Here is an 18,864-nt window from a genome sequence, read left to right on the forward strand (position 1 = left end):
AAGTAATAATCTGACAGAGCAACTTTCACTTGTATTGGAGTAATATTTGACCTGGAGTATCTATACGTGTACTTTGTCCACTTTGTTTAAAATACAAAAGCATGTACTTAACCTACAGCGCCACAAGTTTTACATCCTTTAGCTCTCTCATTCAATGCCAAATCAAAATATGAATCAAGAAACTGTATTGAAATTTGTCTCAAGTATCACCCAATGACAAAATGCTTTTAAAGTTTGAGTTATATCACTTAAAAGACAAATCTGAGTACCTCTTTCACAGCATTTTGAGCAGAAGTCAAAGTTGTGTCTCCAAAAAAACCCACCATTGAGCTTATTTACAACTTCCTATTGATTCTGCAAATTTAGAGAGCATGCCACGTCAGTATGGATTCATATATCAATAAAAAAATAGCTCAACCTCAAATCCGCAGATTTAAATAATAAAATACTTCTTCCAATTTAACACTTACAGAATATATTCACTGGAATCCATCACTGGCTTTTAGGAGTAATGAATTCAGAAGTGGAAGTTCAGGTTCTAATACCTGCAGAGGTTGGTTATGCTAGAGGAAGTAAAGTGTCAAAAGTACTGTTATAAGAGGAAGATTATTGTGATAAAAGAAGCAGTAACAGAAGTACCAGCAGCTGTAGTAGCAACCAAATTAGCGTTAGCGGTTAAAATAATATTTCTTTACTGTGATAGCAGCCACTGCACTAAGTGAAGTCATGTCTGAGTTACATAGAGGCTAACCTAGAAGTTCAATAAGTTCTGAAGCTCTAGCCAACAGTAAAAAAAATATTAAACATGTATTTTGTATGATAGCATCTGTATAAACAATACAATTAGTTGCAGACATGATGGTAGTAAAGATAGTTTTTGCAGAACACACATCTTTGAATCCATTTTATTCTCCTCTCTCCAAAAATGACAAAGTGAGCAGTGTCTTTATTTACCTCCTCCACATACATCTGCAGTGCCATCTAGTGGTAACCGCTCACACTGCATAAAGGTCAGCTCAGACTCCTGAACTCAGTCCAAGATCAGCAGGCAGTGATAGATAGACCTCTCTGCAGCATCTTAACCTTGCCGTGAAACTTGCACAAAGTCACAGAAGCTTCTCTTCTTTGATTGAATTATGCTCTAATGGCATTTTCAGGCACACGCCAAAAGAGACACAGTCCTGTGCACTTTTTCTAATTAGGAGATCTGTCTTACTTACACAAGCAGGTCTGTCAGGGAGAGAATCAGAAGGTGGTCTGGAGGGTAACTCTCACAGAATTTGCATCTAGTAGCTGCAGTGCTCGGGAAGCGACACACAAAGCACAATAGTTTGAGACATTACCATAGAACGGACAAGAGCCTGTGCTCTTTTGCAAAAGCTGCAAAGACACCCAGAGAATGAGAATGATGCCCTTGCACGGGGCACACCCATGTTGCACGCACGCAGATGAACATTTTCTGATTTGAATGCAGCATGCAGAGCAGAGGTGGAGCTGTAAACTTGGAGGGTCAGTGGCATGCTTTTAAAAATATCTGCACTCCGGTCCCCGCATTGATTTGTATGAGACACTTCACTTAATGATCCTGCATGAATATTCAACAGTTGTTTGAAGAGCGTTGCTTTGCTTGGCGGCGCTGAATCAGAGAGAGAATATAAAAGAGAGAAAGCAAACAAGGGAGAGCGTCAGGAACTCTGGCCTAATGTCGCGATAAAGACGCCATATGCATCAATTACAGCCGAGCATTCACCGATAAACACTATTAATTTGGGTAATTCTATAATCCCCGTCTAGTTCATTACATGAAATTAAGGCTGTAAGACCCCTGAGGCTGAACCAGAGCAATAAAAACACAGCGTATAAGTCGGAGCTTTTACTGCATGTAAATGCATCAAATCCCAGAGTCTTATCACTCTCCTGCAGCCTTTAAAAACTCAGCTGTATTAAAGCTTGCAGAGGCTTTCAGGGGCAGAACCTCAGGGAGCGTCTTAACTTCTTTATAGTTAAGAGCCATTAAAATGCATTAACGTTACTGTATGTTACAGAATGAGGCTTCAAGCAAACCTTTCATAAAAGAACTGCAAACAAACCTAAAAAGCAGACATGCATAAAAGAAATACAAAGTGTGTCAGCAGTAGAGCATCGGACCTCGCCCGCCTGTCACTCAGGCTTCAGGTGAGGACGTCATCATGTGGTCAGGTGACCATCCTGCAGCCGTCAATCTTCAGGGTGCTCCCTGCTGTCTTACACTGCTGCTTTAGGCAACAGTGACTGACAGCAGGGGGCTAACCTCAGCAGTTGCCCCTCATCATCAAGGCCTCAGACATCCGCTGGGTTTGTGTCAGCGAGGTGAGCACCTGAGCAGCAGAGAGAGACGAACACTTCATCATGCGTATCAACAGGTTAGGAGACTGTGCCGCCCTGCAGAGGCTGTAAAGGTCAGGAGAATCAATGCTTACTTTGTCCTCTGCTAAATACAAAGAGGCTGGAACACTTAGTGCTATTCATTAGAAATTAAAGTCAAGAGCTTTGACCTTTAAACAAAGCTCTTTAGCTTTTATTAATTGGTGCCAAAAACTGCAAAAGCTACACAGAGGGAACCTGAAAGCTAAGCTGCAGTTTCACCTGACTGCAGACAGATGATGTGAAAGCATGAACATTACACCCAGGCCTCCAACCAACTGTTTGAAGAGTGAGGGAGCATTTTTGGTGTGCATAAAACACATTATTTACACTGCAATAAACTCAGACTGTTTATTGTGCAGCCATACAAGTTCATCACTAATGCAACAGCTCTAAAGTGCATAATTTCTAACTTCCAGCAATCAGCCGTTTGTAGTGAAGCTTCAAGAGAATCAAAAGACAACTGAGGTGCAGAGTTAACTTTACCAAAAATCCCACAGCTCTGCTAAAAGATCAATACTTTGTAGACTGAAGGTTGCATATTGATTAAGTTTATTAAAGGGAAAAATGGCTGCGAGTTAGAGGTATATGAAAGATCAAATATGTGAGTTCTTAATCATTCAGTCAATAACAGGTTCATAATCACAGGGTCATTTCCCTAACAGAGCAATCAATCTGTTTAATCAATCAGTCCAACAGGGATCTTTGACCAGCCATTAACCAATATCTACAAACCCCCTCTTAGCCGACACCACCAGGACCACTGACCTCCACTTAACACTCATTGAATGCTTGATTAATTAAGTTTGAAAATGTCAGGCATTAACCCGCTCGTGTTCTGCAGGGTCAGACTCCACGGGGGCTGGCTGTGAGCGACAAGGTTTATTAAATATCGTCCATGAATAATTCAGACGGGCTGCGTTCAGAGGAGGAAACTGATTTGAATGTGCTGCTCTGGCATTGACCCCAGACTGCTGAGCTTTTTCAAGGACTGAGGATGCTAATCTCTCAAAGTGACCTCTCAGTACAGAGACTCAAAACACTCTGTGACAGCCCGTCAAGGCAGTGACGAAGAACTGTTATCATTAGCAAAGGAGAAATCAATATAGTTGTCAAAGCAGCTGTTAACAGCCATCGAGTCATTGACATCTTTGTGCAGTATTGTGGAAAAACTGTGAACTGACCTGGGCTGACCCGGGCTGGATTCCCACGGTGGAGTCAAGCTGGTCTTTGGTGAGACCACATTTCATCGCTGCAACGAAACCTTGGAGGATATCTGCAGCGTTTGGACCCATGACGTGGAGACCAATCACACGCTCCTGTGGAGACACAGCAGGGTTAGGTTAAGTTCTCAGCATGCAGGTGTTGTAGATGGCCCTCCACCATGAGTCTGGTTCTGCTTGAGGTTTCTGCCTAATTTAAGGATGGTTTTTCATGCAGCTGTTGGTTGATTGATGTTGCATTCAAGTTTGTGATGTTTAAATAAGAACAGTCAATGATGCACGGAGGGGAGCCTGCAAAGAAGTCAACCAATCATCCAATTAAGCTCAAGGCTGACGGATGATGCAGCCTTCCGGCTTCAATGTCAATAATAATTGTGAAAAACCTACTTTAACTCTACCTGTCCCATTAAAGTCACTAACCATAGACCTTTCTGGAGTCCCTGAGCTCCCTTGTCTCATACGTTCCTCTGGATCTCTGCTCTTGTGGACGTGCCAGACTCCAGCTGCTACAACTAGTACTATCCGTCTCACCACTATCATCTCTCTCTCTCTTCATCTCCCTTTATCCCTCTCTCCAACACGGTCTCAGCAGATGTTTGTCTAACATGAGTCTGGTCCTGCTGGAGGTTTCTGCCTGTTAAAGGAAGTTTGTCCTTGCCACTGTAACTCGCTAAATGCTGCAAAGTGCTCTGTTCATGGTGAATTAAGATGAGATCAGACTGAGTCCTGTCTGTAAGATGGGACTGGATCTTATCCTGTCTTGATGTTGGGTCCATGTTAATAATAGAACATAGAGTATGGTCTAGACCTGCTCTGTTTGGAAAGAGTGTGAGGATAACATTTGTTGGGATTTGGCGCTATATAAACAAAGATTGATTGATTGGTCAACTCAAAATGTCCAGCTCCCAGAAACTGGTGGTCCCTGATCCCCAACGTCTAAGTCCAATATCCAAAATGAGTCAGAGTCCCTTCATAAATCCAGAAACCTAGTTTTAATGTCCAAGTTAAGTTCTAGCTCGTCTTTTTAAAAGGAGTCTCCATGTCATTGCCACCATGTTGGAATAGAGTCAGTCGACATCAGGTCCCAGGTCCTCAGTTCGAGACTGGTTCCAAATATGTAGGACCCTGTGAGAGTTAGAGTCTAGTTGAGCCAAAGTGTCTCAGTGCGTTTTTTTGAGTCAAATCTATCATAGTCTTTCTTTTGTTCAAAACCAAAGTCACCAAGCTCATGTCTTCATCAAGTCCTAGTCCTGAGTCCACACTAAAATCAAGCCCCAAGTTTAAGTCAGGTTACCAGATACTAATATCTCGCCTGGACCCTCATCAGAGCCAGTTACTCATCCTGTGTCTTTGTTTGTCTTCAGTTTCTTAGTCCAAAGTCACCAAGGTCATGTCTTGATGGAGTCCAAGTGCAATATGTCTCAGACTCAGACATAATTGGATTTATTTTGTTCGTGTACGTGATTGAGAGAGTATTTTGAGTCCCCAGGATCCGCCCAAGCTGAGTTTGATTACGAGTCGCACGAGAACAAATTTAAAACCATAAAACCAAATGGATATTAAAAGCTACTTCAGCGTTAATGAGGGCTGCAGTGTATTTCAATAATGATCGCTAACTGCAGACGGGGAATGAAGTGCAATTAAACCATCTGAGGATCACATTACACATAATTTACACGCAGATAATGAGTGTTGATGAGCGGAGAACGTTGATATTAACACAGTTATCAGCAGCTTGGCAGAGATGCACGGTGAGATGCAGTCATCTCAAGTGGTGCCAAGACAATCGTGGAAGATCTAAATATATAACAGGAGGCAGGTGGGATAATGAGGTGTGAACTATGCATGAATCCTGACATTGTGACTACATCTCAGGGGGGAAACAAAAATACAGGTTTCAGTTATAGATGTGTTTCAGAACATCCCACTTATGGATGTGTGTTAGGATGTGCTGAAACACAGCTACTGCTGCAGTCACCCATCAATCAATCAATCAGAATTTATTTATAAAGCGCTTTTCATACATTTCACAAAGTGCTGTACAGAAAAGGAACTTAAAATGGAATAAATAAAAAATAATAAAATTAGAGAATTAAAATAAAAAGACCCTCCTTTCCCAATCCCAACCCCAGCCCAGACTCCACACCAACCCAACAATCCTAAGATTAAGAACACAATATATTCAACAATAATGTTAATATTAATATTAATAATGATAATAATAATAAAAATAATAATAAAAATAATAATAATGATAATAATAAAAGCAATTACAATAAAATAAATGAAAAATAAAAAAGAAGTCGCTGAACGAACTGAGGAAACGCTCTCATGATATCTTAATGAGCAAACACACATATAATAAAACTCTAAAATATTGAACCATTAAACCATTAAAAGAACATAAGATGCTATACTTCAAAAATAATAATAAATAAATACATTAAAATAAAATAAAAAGTGACTAAAATTTGAACTATATAATAAAATAAATAAATAAATAAAGTAAGGGGAAATAAAACTGTTTTAAGAATAAAACTCAGTTAAAAGCGAGACTAAAAAAGGTTGGTCTTGAGTTTGCATTTAAAAATGTTGATGCTCTGTGCAGCCCTCAGATCTTAAGGTAGGGTTTTCCACATTGGTGGGCCCTGATGATAAAAGCCTGCCTCACCATGAGTCTTTGTTCTAGCTTCTTGTACAATTAGATTAGATTTAAAAAACATTAAAATAATCTTAAAATGTATTCTAAACGATACAGTGCATAACTGGTGATCAGGTATCATGATGATAATGAGCATAACACCCCCTCTATACCCTCAGCTTTGAAAACACCTACTTTGTCCGGGATGTGGCAGATGACTTTAACGTAGCAGGAGTTTTTATTCCTTGCAGGAAGCTCCCACTCCAGAGGCCAGTAGTAGCTGTGATACACCTGCAGAAGGGGGCAGACATGTTGATGATAATAAACCCTGTTTGTTAAAGCGTTCATGCTTCTGTAGGTGTTTGCATCTGTTGTTTAACATCACCTCTACGCTGTCTTCTCCGAATGTCAGGTTGGCTTTCTCCTCTGAGAGACCGCAGGCAGCGTATTCCAGAGGAGTGAGAACAACGGTGGGCACGTTGCTGTAATCACACTGTAGGACAAAATACATCAATTAAATACATTAAAGACGAGCTTCAAAGAGTTATTCTCATCATTTTCTAGCCTGGGCTTGTTTATATTTTGAATTTGGGTCGTAATGATGGCTGAAAACTGCTACAGACTGGAAAAGATAGCTTCAGTTGGTGCATAATTCACAGGGGAAATGTGCCCCACTTTAAGGCTCTTGTTTTTGCCACTGACTGGTTTGGATTGTGACTTTAAGTGTCTGAGAACATTACAGAAAATAACCTTTGTGTTGAAGATGTTTTTCTGATCCTGAATCCCCAGACTGAGTTGACGACGCAGCAATTTTAGCTTGTAGAACAACATAATTGTTAAATTACCAATGTCTGGATTGAATCAATTTCCTTGTATTGTTCTCTTGGATCAGAACAAATCATTAGAAATGCTGACGTCTCACAATAACACCAACAAAAGTATCTGTTGGATCAGCATTAGACATCTAACTTGCGTGTTCTGCATGTAAATTAGACTGTTTTTGTCCCTTGAGTCTGGTAGCTTAGAAGAAAAGGATGCAACCGCTTTAAAGAAGTTTATCACTCTTAAACAAAGAGGTCTATCTCTGCAGGGATCCTGTTTGTGATACTGTCAGACACTTTAAATGATAATCTGAGCTGTCGCTGATGAGAACAAGAACTTTCAGTGGATGCATTTTGATCAGACTCATTCAGCCTGAAGTTTAAGTTGTAGCCAGCTTCTGTCATGGCTGCTGGAGCAAGCTGAACCCTGATTATAACATTAATCTCCCAACCATCCCCCCTCTCTTCTGTTGTACCCAAAGGTTCTGTCCTTGGGCCCCTCTTATTCATCATCTACCTCCTCCCTCTTGGTCATATCTTCCGTAAACACAACATCCAATTCCACTGCTATGTGGATGAAACCCAGCTCTACCTGAACATCAAACCCACCTCCTCTCTCCCTCCCACCTCCCTGTCCAACTGTCTCCATGACATCAGATCCTGGCTCACCAACAACTTCCTCAAACTGAACAGTGATAAAACCGAGGTCCTTCTCCTGGCACTAAATCCACCCTTTCAAAAACAAACAAGCTCTCCATCATCATTGACAACTCTTCCGTCTCCCCCTCCCCCATGTTAAGAGTCTGGGTGTCATCCTCGACAGCCCACTGTCACTCCAGTCCCACATCAATAATGTCGCTCGGTCAGCATACTTCCATCTCCGTAACATCTCTTGCCTGTGTCCGTCTCTCTCCCACAACAGTACTGCCATGCTGGTTCACACCCTAGTCACCTCCCGCCTAGATTACTGCAACTCCTTTCTTTTTGGTTTACCAGAAAAATCCATCCAATAAACTTCAACTGGTTCAAAACGCTGCTGCCCGCATCATCACCAGAACCCCCCCCCACCAGCCACATCACAACTGTCCTGCAGAAACTCCACTGGCTTCCCATCAAATACTGCATCATCTTTAAGATTCTGTTTCTCACCTTCAAGGCCATCAACAACTGAGCTCCTCAGTACCTCATTGACCTCCTCCATACCATAATACCCACCCGACTTAACCTTCACTCTCATGTTATTAGTATTGCATTGTTATTCTGTTGTATTTATGCATTTATTTACTGTTGAGTGTTGTTTTTACTGTTGGTATGTTGTAAGACGACCAGAAAGTGTCCAGAAAGGCGCCTATAAATAAAATGTATTATTATTATTATTATTTAACAAGTTGAGCTCAGGATAGTCCCTTAGAATTTGACATAATATCAAAAATGTGCATAAACTCATACCTGAAAACACACATGGATACACACTTCCTACACTTATAATAAACCTTATCTACTGTGTACCAAGATGCTGTTTCCACTGTAGAGTCGTCGGGCCAGCAGCGTCCCAGCATGTACTGAGAGGCCGGTAGTAGAGGGGCGTCCGTGCTGCACTGATCCAACGGCGTAGATATGATCCACACTGGTCTGATCCCTCTCATTCACCAGGATCTTTCCAGTGCTGCAGACACAAACACGACCATCAAACAAACTGAGGTACACAAACTGAGGATAAAATAAAGAGAAGGAACTGAACGCACTCTTGTTTGCACTTCACTCCAACACATTGAAGTCCTATATTGCTGGTGCACACCTTCTTTCCAACAGCAAGCAGCACCTGCAAGTATAAAGACGAGTAAAATGCAGGACGATGACCTTTAATCAGAAACAGCAAACACAAACAAAACAAAGCTGTAGACCAGCAACTCCTACATCATGAAAGTTAGAGTTACTGTCTTTGGCAATGGAGTCTGATGGCTTTCATGAAAGAAGTGTAACACGTGTCTTATAGTTAAAAATAAATGAGTAGTCATTCATATCTCAAAGCTGTAAACATGGCTGCTTCCTTCTGTTCTATGAAACCATGATGGAGATTGAAACACAAAGATGAACTGGACAAAGATGACTCACCGTATCAAAGTCCTCCTCTTTGGTCTGACCGTCCTTGCTTATGAAGGTCACCCGTAGACTCTTCCTAGAAACTTGTGGTGCATCTGCAGAATCAATTAAATCAAACTAATCAAAAACTTGATCAACCTGTGATTAACACAGTTTTAATTGCAAATGAAAGCCTCAAAATTCCCAAATGTAATAGCTGCAGTTGGTCTAAATGTGCTTTTATATCAACAGATCCAAACACATCAACAACGTGACATTTCTCTAAACTGTCCCTCTACCCTTCTATGTTCAAGTCTGTTGGTTTTTACTCTCTCTCAGTTTCTGAACAACGTTTAAATTGTCATTTCTAAAGGCTCTATCATTTCTATTAGCAGCAGGTCACTATACTTTTTTAATCAAACATCCCTCAATAAAGGGATTAAGTGTTTTTGTTTGGGACTATTTTCTGTGGTGGATTAATTTCTTGATAGTTTTAAGACAACAAAAGCGCTTTGTGTAAGAGAGAAGTAAGATATATCAAACTTCTGAAACACTCAGTACTTTCTTTTCATGGGATTTTCAGACGGTTAATCTAAGAATGAAGTCTGAATTAGAATTTTAAAAGCTTTGCTCTTTTTGAAAACACGTCTTGATGTGATGTGACAGAAAACACAAATGAAAAAGGGATTGTGTAAGAGAGGTAGGAAACGCTCCTGCTTATTCTTTCAACATTAATTTCTTCACCATAATACTTTCAGACAAGGGAAGTTGAAGAAGGTTAAAGGTGCAGTGTGTGGGATTTAAAGGTGCAGTGTGTAGTATTTAAAGGTACAGTGTAGTACGTAAAAGTGCAGTGTGTAGTATTTAAAGGTAGTGTAGTACTTAAAAGTGCAGTGTGTAGTATTTAAATGTGTGGTTTTTAAAGGTACAGTGTGTAGTATTTATAGGCACAGTGTGTAGTATTTAAATGTGCGGTTTTTAAAGGTACAGTGTGTAGTATTTATAGGCACAGTGTGTAGTATTTAAAGGTACAGTGTGTAGTATTTAAATGTGCGGTTTTTAAAGGTACAGTGTGTAGTATTTATAGGCACAGTGTGTAGTATTTAAAGGCACAGTGTGTAGTTTTTAAAGGCACAGTGCACAGTGTGTAGTATTTAAAGGCACAGTGTGTAGTACTTAAAGGCACAGTGTGTAGTATTTAAAGGCACAGTGTGTAGTATTTAAAGGTGCAGTGTGTAGTATTTAAAGGCACAGTGTGTAGTATTTAAAGTTGTAGTGTGTGGTATTTAAAGGCACAGTGTGTAGTATTTAAAGGTACAGTGTGTAGTATTTAAATGCACAGTGTGTAGTATTTAAAGGTGCAGTGTGTAGTATTTAAAGGTACAGTGTAGTACTTAAAAGTGCAGTGTGTAGTATTTAAAAGTGTGGTTTTTAAAGGTACAGTGTGTAGTATTTAAAGGCACAGTGTGTAGTATTTAAAGGTACAGTGTGTAGTATTTAAAGGCACAGTCTGTAGTATTTAAAGGCACAGTGTGTAGTTTTTAAAGGCACAGTGTGTAGTATTTAAAGGCACAGTGTGTAGTGTAGTATTTAAAGGCACAGTGTGTAGTATTTAAAGGTGTAGTGTGTGGTATTTAAAAGCACAGTGTGTTGTATTTAAAAGTACAGTGTGTAGTATTTAAATGCACAGTGTGTAGTATTTAAAGGTACAGGGTGTAATATTTAAAGGTGTAGTGTGTAGTATTTAAAGGTACAGTGTGTAGTATTTAAAGGCACAGTGTGTAGTATTTAAAAGGACAGTGTGTAGTATTTAAATGCACAGTGTGTAGTATTTAAATGCACAGTGTGTAGTATTTAAAGGTGTAGTGTGTGGTATTTAAAGGCACAGTGTGTAGTATTTAAAAGTACAGTGTGTAGTATTTAAAGGCACAGTGTGCAGTATTTAAAGGCACAGTGTGTAGTTTTTAAAGGCACAGTGTGTAGTATTTAAAGGCACAGTGTGTAGTGTAGTATTTAAAGGCACAGTGTGTAGTATTTAAAGGTGTAGTGTGTGGTATTTAAAGGCACAGTGTGTTGTATTTAAAAGTACAGTGTGTAGTATTTAAATGCACAGTGTGTAGTATTTAAAGGTACAGGGTGTAATATTTAAAGGTGTAGTGTGTAGTATTTAAAGGTACAGTGTGTAGTATTTAAAGGTACAGTGTGTAATATTTAAAGGTGTAGTGTGTAGTATTTAAAGGTACAGTGTGTAGTATTTAAAGGCACAGTGTGTAGTATTTAAAAGTACAGTGTGTAGTATTTAAATGCACAGTGTGTAGTATTTAAATGCACAGTGTGTAGTATTTAAAGGTGTAGTGTGTAGTATTTAAAGGCACAGTGTGTAGTATTTAAAGGTGTAGTGTGTGGTATTTAAAGGCACAGTGTGTAGTATTTAAAAGTACAGTGTGTAGTATTTAAATGCACAGTGTGTAGTATTTAAAGGTGTAGTGTGTAGTATTTAAAGGTACAGTGTGTAGTATTTAAAGGTACAGTGTGTAATATTTAAAGGTGTAGTGTGTAGTATTTAAAGGTACAGTGTGTAGTATTTAAAGGCACAGTGTGTAGTATTTAAAAGTACAGTGTGTAGTATTTAAATGCACAGTGTGTAGTATTTAAATGCACAGTGTGTAGTATTTAAATGCACAGTGTGTAGTATTTAAAGGTGTAGTGTGTAGTATTTAAAGGCACAGTGTGTAGTATTTAAAGGTGTAGTGTGTGGTATTTAAAGGCACAGTGTGTAGTATTTAAAAGTACAGTGTGTAGTATTTAAATGCACAGTGTGTAGTATTTAAAGGTGTAGTGTGTGGTATTTAAAGGCACAGTGTGTAGTATTTAAAAGTACAGTGTGTAGTATTTAAATGCACAGTGTGTAGTATTTAAAGGTGTAGTGTGTGGTATTTAAAGGCACAGTGTGTAGTATTTAAAAGTACAGTGTTTAGTTATTAAAGGCACAGTGTGTAGTATTTAAAGGTGCAGTGTGTAGTTTTTCAGGGTACTTCTTGACCTTGAAGATCAAGATCTATTCACCAATGAAAGGTTGAAGCAAGGGAACATTTCAGTCTAGATTCTAACTGCTATATATCACTTAATATTCTCATTTCTACACCTGTAGCCGAAGAAAACCCAAGTATAAATATAAAAATGCTATGCAATACCAAGCATGATTGGTCCACATCTTAGCTGATGCTATATTACACTTGAACTGAGTCATATCTTTACATCATTTTTGATGCATCTTTAATCTTGGATGTTTTCCTGTCATTCCTGTCATCCCAGATATTTTGTATCCATGTAAATACCAGCTACTGAAGTACGTCTTTAAATTTCATCATGTAGAGGATATGAATTTGATTTATAAACCATGCCACTGAGAACATCAAATGTTCAGTGGGAGTGGTGAATGAACAGTCAGATCATTTAATCAGAGTTAAATACTTCTTTACATCTTCAGAGATCATTCAAAAGATTTTGCTTTAACTTTGAAAATAAGATTATGAATCAGGAAAAGAGCTTTAACTGATGTGTAATCAGAATAATACATCTGTTTTCCGTCACTATCTGGAGGATTTTGAGGAGAGAATCCCTCCTAGTTTAGAGTTTAAGGCCAAAAGTTAAAGGTACACTGGGTAACTTTTCTGCATAACTGACCCAAATCAGACAGGTGAGAGGTGCTATGCTAAAACAGCTGTATAACCTTCAAATTATCATGTCTGCACTATTAAGTGCTTATCACACTGCCTCTTCAGTGTGGTATTAAGTCTCTTTAGTACTCTTGATAAATTAGGTTTTTAAGAGCAGCTTTACCTGAACCAGCGTCCTCTCTGCAGCTTCAGTCTGCTCCACCTGACACACAAACAGACAAGACTTCATTAAAATCTGAGTTAGGGTTCATGATACTCTCAGTTTCATGATGTCTGAACCTCCCTCGGTACCATTGTTGAGTGAGCAGTGATACAGGAAGTTCACTCCACTGACGAACATTTGGGTTTTCTATCTTCTGAGCCATTTTCTGATCGAACCCCGGCAGCAGGTCGGTCTGCGGCATGACGATAACCTGCTGGTCGAGGCCGGACAGGAAGCCGGCACACTCCAACCCCTCTGCAGACCCGCCCACCACCAGGGGTCCGACCTGGGGGTGAGGCAGGGAGAGCAGGTCCTCGCTGGGAGGCGAGAGAGGTAGAGGTTATATTTTGGACATTGTATTTTTGTTTTTCCAGTCTGATTTCTGGTTGACTGACCTAGTTATGCGACCTCTCTGCCTCCAGGTATGTCCAGGTACTGAGGGCTGTCTCCTGTAGCAATGACGAGAGTCTCTGCTGTCAGACCCTCTTACGCCCGTTTATGTCTGTCGCCTGATGGTACAAAATAAGGACATAAAGCTCACAATGATGCTGGAAACTGTCCTCAATCTGATCAACAAGTTAAAGCATTCACTGAATGAACACAAGACGAGCATTTAGAGCTTAAAAAAACTAAAAAAAAAAAGTATCATTTTTGAGAACTGTTGGGCACGTGATGCAGGGTCATTCACAGTGTGTCTGACTAACTTTTGCTGGCTTAATGGAGCTTATTCAAGTCAAAGTCAAAGTCAAAGTCTTCTTTATTGTCAAAAACTGCAGTATGGACCTGACATACAGAGGATTGAAAAAAGCGTTTCTCTCTCAGACCCTAGCAACGACAACAACAGATAAACACAGAAAATACACACAAGACAAAGAAAATGGATAAAAAAAGACCTAGATAAGCTAAAGTTAAAAGAAGTAAGCTAATAAATATAATAAAATACGTTTAAAGCAGTGCAAAAACTTAACTGTAGTGCAATTTAAAATCAGCCTTATTTGTCTGGCAAAGTGAGTGTGTGCGTGTTCAGCCCTGAGGATGACAGACCTCAGTGTTGATTGGGGGGTTAGGTCTGTGAAGGGGGCACTATGGGAAAGGGGTGCAGAACAGGGAGAGAGTTCAGCATCCTGACTGCCTGGTGGAAAACTGTCTGGAGGAAAACTGTCCCTCAGTCTGCTGGTTCTGGCCTGGACACTGTGTAGTCTCCTTCTGATGGCAGCAGGCTGAAGAGGCTGTGAAACGGTAGGGAGGGGTCGCCTGCAATACACAGGGCTTTTCGGGTGAGGTGGGAAGAGTAAATGCCATTGAGGGAGGGGAGAGAGGCACCGACCATGTTCTCAGCTCATGATGCGCTGGAGGGTCATTTCGGCAGGACGCAGTGCATTCCAGGGGAATGTAAGGAGCAAAGGCAAAGGGATTATATAAAGTCTATTCATTAATTGTATGTGATCTGGAGAAAAAACATGCATTAAATAAATCAGACTGTCAGCTCTTATTCCCCTTAAAACCCTGCTGTGTCTGCATAAGTGCACTGCCAAAATAGAGTCTTTTTACTGCACTGCATGCCTGCATGAAAAACAGCTGCGTGACTTAATTGATTACTTTAGTATCCAGACACAACATTAATAATAATTATTGACATGTGATGTAGGCTGAAAATGTCACACTTAAGATAAGTTAGTCTGCATTAATTTATTATATATACATTCAATATTTGTGGACAGGAGGTTGGTAGCACGTGATCATATTTGAGGCCCATGAGAATCGACCTTGGAGTAGTGAGGATGTAAGACATGACTGTGTACATTTTTACCTCCACAGTGTGAGGCGCTACGATCTCACCGCGGTCGTTGAGGTAAAAGACTCCACCCCTTTTCAGCTCCCTCTTCAGCTCCTCGCTGCGAGTCTTCAGCTGCTCCCTCACGGCCTCCATCAGCTCCACCCAGCTGTGAGACGCTGCGGAGGCAGAGATCTGATGTTTGTGACTAATAAACCATAATCATGCTCACCATGATGCGGCGGTAATTCAGGGCGTCACTCTTACTTCAGCTTCAGCTCGTTTTGTGCGATTTAAACGATTTGAATCATTAACGGAGATGATAGAGATGATGTAATGACTTTTTAATTACCATGCTCTTAAACTTCCAGCCGAACTTTTCAGAGTCTCCAACAGCTTCTCCCAGGAGAGACGACTGCTGTAAGAGTTTCCTAATCTGGTCTGTGTTCAGACTGGAACCTCCGAGACCTGCAGGACAGAGAGGGAGAGAGAGGGAGGGGGGAGGACAGGTGAGGTTAGGAAATCATTTAGTAGAGAAAGGGAGAGGAAGGCAAAGAAAGGACAGGGAGAAAAGAAAAGGAAAAAAGAAAGAAAAAAGAAAAGGAGGGAAGGGAAAGAGGTAAAAGGAAAGTCTAAAAGAGGGAAAGAAGGAGCAGAAAAAAAGGGAGAGGAAAGATGGACAAGAAAAAAGGAAATGATGGACAGAGAGAAGGAAAGAAGGAAAAGAAAGAGGGAAAGGACAGAGGCGAGAGAAAAGGACAGAAGGAACAAAGGAAAGACGGAAAGGACAGAAGGAACAAAGGTAGGCGGAAAGGAAAGAAGGAAGAGGAACGAGGAAAGGAAAGAGGGAACAAAGTAAAGAGGGAGAGAAAAAAGTAAAGAAGGAGCAAGAGAAAGAGGGAAAGGACAGAAGGAGCAAGAGAAAGAGGGGAAAGGACAGAAGGGACAAAGAAAGAGGGAAAGAAGAAGAACAAGGGAAAGAGGGAAAGGACTGAAGGAAAGAAAAAGACAAAAGGAAAGAAGGAAAGGATAAAGTAAAAACAAAATAGGGGAGGAGGAAAACAGGGTAAGTTAGAGAAGAGATGGAAATGAAAGCAGAAAATGCTGAAAGTAAAGGAAAGAAGCAGAAACGAAAATAAACTAAATGAAAGGATGTATAGGAAAAGGATGAAGTTATTTTTTAGAAACAAGTCAATTTCAGAGACGAAGAACAGAGCAGATTAAAAGTACCAAGACAAGAGACACAAAACAAGAAGACATTTTAACATTTTAAAACAAGCCATCAGAAAACTGAGAGAAAGAATAAAACAGGTCGAACAGAAGCCAAAGAAAATAAGACAGGTTTAAAATATAACACAAAAGGGGAAGGTAGAGTAAGGAAATGTGGGGAAAAACAGGGACAAAGGAGACAGCAGAAAGAAATCAATCTGCTCAGCCTGCAACAAAGGAGAAGAGGAAGAGGAGAGATGATTTCTAATCGTCCAGCCAGCTCTTCAGACTGAGTATTAAACTCTCACCCCTCTCGGTGCCTCTCGGAGAGGGAGCGACGAGGTCAAGGATCAGCACCTTCTTCCTCAACCCAGCAGCTTCCTGAAGGAGCGAGAGGAGAGGAAAACAGAATAAATGAGAGAGCGACAGAGTCAGACAGCACAAAAGGAGGGAGATTAAATATTGAAACGGGTTAAGCATCTGTCCTCCTCAAGCATTAAATCTCAGCTCCTGCCCCTTCATCTGGTTTCCACTCCAACTCCAGAGCTGCTCGCAGATCAGCGTATTAGCATAAAGCCCATTAATATGATAACGATCTGAGCGGCGCTTTGGTGGAGTGTGCGTTTGTTGACCAGATTAGCAGTAATTATGAAAGGGGGTTGTTGGATTGTCCTCCGACACCTGGGAGAGAAGCAGGAGTCACAGCTGGAAGCACAAACAAGAACGTCATCCTTCATCCTGCTGAACTTCTGCACCCAACGTCCTCGTTTGTGGAAAGTTTGTGGTTAGAAGTCAAATCAACAAAATCATACAAAACCAAGACGGCAGACATCTTTGAGGAGTCATTTTCAGCATATTTGTGACAAAACAAACAGGATACCACTCAGAATTAATGATGATTAAAAATGGAATACTTAGCCATGCATTCATCCATTTTCATCCTCTTATTATGGGTTAGATTGCAGAAGCAGCAGACCAAGCAATGCAGTCAGTGTGGCTCTATGAGTTTCATACTGGCTTAAAGCCTGAGATACTGAATGTAGCTGCTCGCACAATGAAAAATTGTGCACATGTTGCAGCATCTCTCATGTTTCTGCACATTTACCTGCTGCAACTGATGCTTTCATTCTGATGTCTGACTTATATTTATTCAACTATTTTACTCCATTGATTTTATTTATTTATCTTTTTTTTTCATTCTTTTTTTAAAATCATTTTTACTATTTCCGTCCTTATTTCTTCTTTACTTTCCAAACACTAGGGCTGTGAAGGGCAATCATTTTTTTCTTAATTATTCATTTGGCAATTATTCTCCATGAATTGATTGTTTACGTCTATGAAATGTCACATGCTAAATTAAACCGCCTATCAGGATGACATATTCAACTAATCTGTGAATCGTCTAATTGTTTGAGCTCTAATGAACACGTGTGGCTCATGCTGAGTGAGCTGAAGCTGAACACTCCGCTGTCAGATTGAAAGTGTGTATTTTATGTTACTGGTTGTGATGTTTGCTGGTGTTACTTTGAGCCAGATGGAGATCTGATCAATCTAAATGTTGCACAGCATAAGCAGAGAATAAAGAAATCCCTGTATCCTGATTCTACATGAGTTTGTTTCTATTGTTTGAGGTCAGATTACATGTGAAGTGTTTAATAAAACATGGACTCGTGCATTTTTTAGATTCTGTGTTCTGACATGATTGTTGCTCTGTAGTTCAAAGCTTCAATCTAAGACTGAACAAAGGAAGCTAAAATATCTGCACTACTGCTAAACTCTGTGACTGAACATACTGTGGGGTAATACTTCAGCTGACCTTTGCCACTGCCAGGCCTCCTGACCCTCCTCCAATAACAAGCAGGTCGTAGTCAAAAGGTCCCGATGAGGGCCCTGCTGGTGGCTCCATGTTTCACTTCTACAGATCCAGTCACAGAGACGTGTACTCTGCTGTCAGTCCTGGAAGCACAAGCCTGCAAAATAAAAGCCACAAACACTTTCAGTGAGGAGGGACTTTGACCCCTGAGCTTCTGACTGCAGGATGACAGCACTGAATGACGTCAAGAGAACGACAGGAACAGGACTCAAACTTTAAGATACAGACTGTAAAATAAAGGTGATCATAGATGTTGTACAGGGGAATGCAATGCAATAAAACAACTACATGTTAATAAAAAACGTACATCTTGAAGCTGCAAAAAATGCATTATTTATCACCCTGAAAAACAGATATTCAGTTTTCAAATATGCAAGATCGTGTGTAACAAGCAGCAGAAGCAGTATAAAAAACATGTCCACACGTTTTGCATATGATACCTGACATTTGGAGAGCATTATCAGAAACGTTAGTGTTATGGTAAAAGGGTGACATCTTGTGGTGACACTGTAAATATCAAGCATATTTCAAACAGCTGCTGCCTTCAGAGGGTTTTGAAAACATGTTGGAAACACACTTACAATCATAACTAGAGAATTTAATAATATAAGTTCAATAAAATACATAACTTAAGTTGATTGCAAATAAATCCTGACTCTTGCAAACAGGACAGAGTGTGCAGGATAACACTGCCTGTCTAGTTTTGTGCTCAGGTTAAATGTTGGCACTTCATTGAAAAAAACACCTGAACACAACTCGCCTCTTTAACTTTAACCGGCTTCAGATTTATATAAGTTATTCGGTGTAATAGAAGCCTTACGGGGTTTATGTTTCCAAAGAAGGAACGAAATGAGGAGTTTTTTCCAAAGCAAACATTTGCAGGAAAATGTGGACTAGAAGAGATGCGTTCTCGTGATACCATTAATGTAGGAATTCTGATAATCAGTTACGGGTGC

General features: G+C 40.1%; 1 protein-coding gene across 1 annotated transcript; it reads right to left on the reverse strand.

The window, feature by feature from the left end:
- Positions 1-887: 887 nt before the first annotated feature.
- Positions 888-18,835, reverse strand: LOC117805441 (thioredoxin reductase 1, cytoplasmic-like). The gene is given in 16 exon segments (XM_034674173.1): positions 888-2,357; positions 3,588-3,722; positions 6,463-6,558; positions 6,653-6,760; positions 8,598-8,754; positions 8,834-8,910; positions 9,204-9,286; positions 13,142-13,193; positions 13,195-13,369; positions 13,444-13,534; positions 13,537-13,561; positions 14,863-14,995; positions 15,168-15,294; positions 16,344-16,416; positions 17,852-18,005; positions 18,729-18,835. Coding segments are annotated over 15 exon segments (1,488 nt in total). The 5' UTR covers positions 17,942-18,005; positions 18,729-18,835; the 3' UTR covers positions 888-2,291.
- Positions 18,836-18,864: the final 29 nt, after the last annotated feature.

This window comes from Notolabrus celidotus, chromosome 21 (assembly GCF_009762535.1).
Source record: "Notolabrus celidotus isolate fNotCel1 chromosome 21, fNotCel1.pri, whole genome shotgun sequence".
NCBI lineage: Eukaryota > Metazoa > Chordata > Actinopteri > Labriformes > Labridae > Notolabrus > Notolabrus celidotus.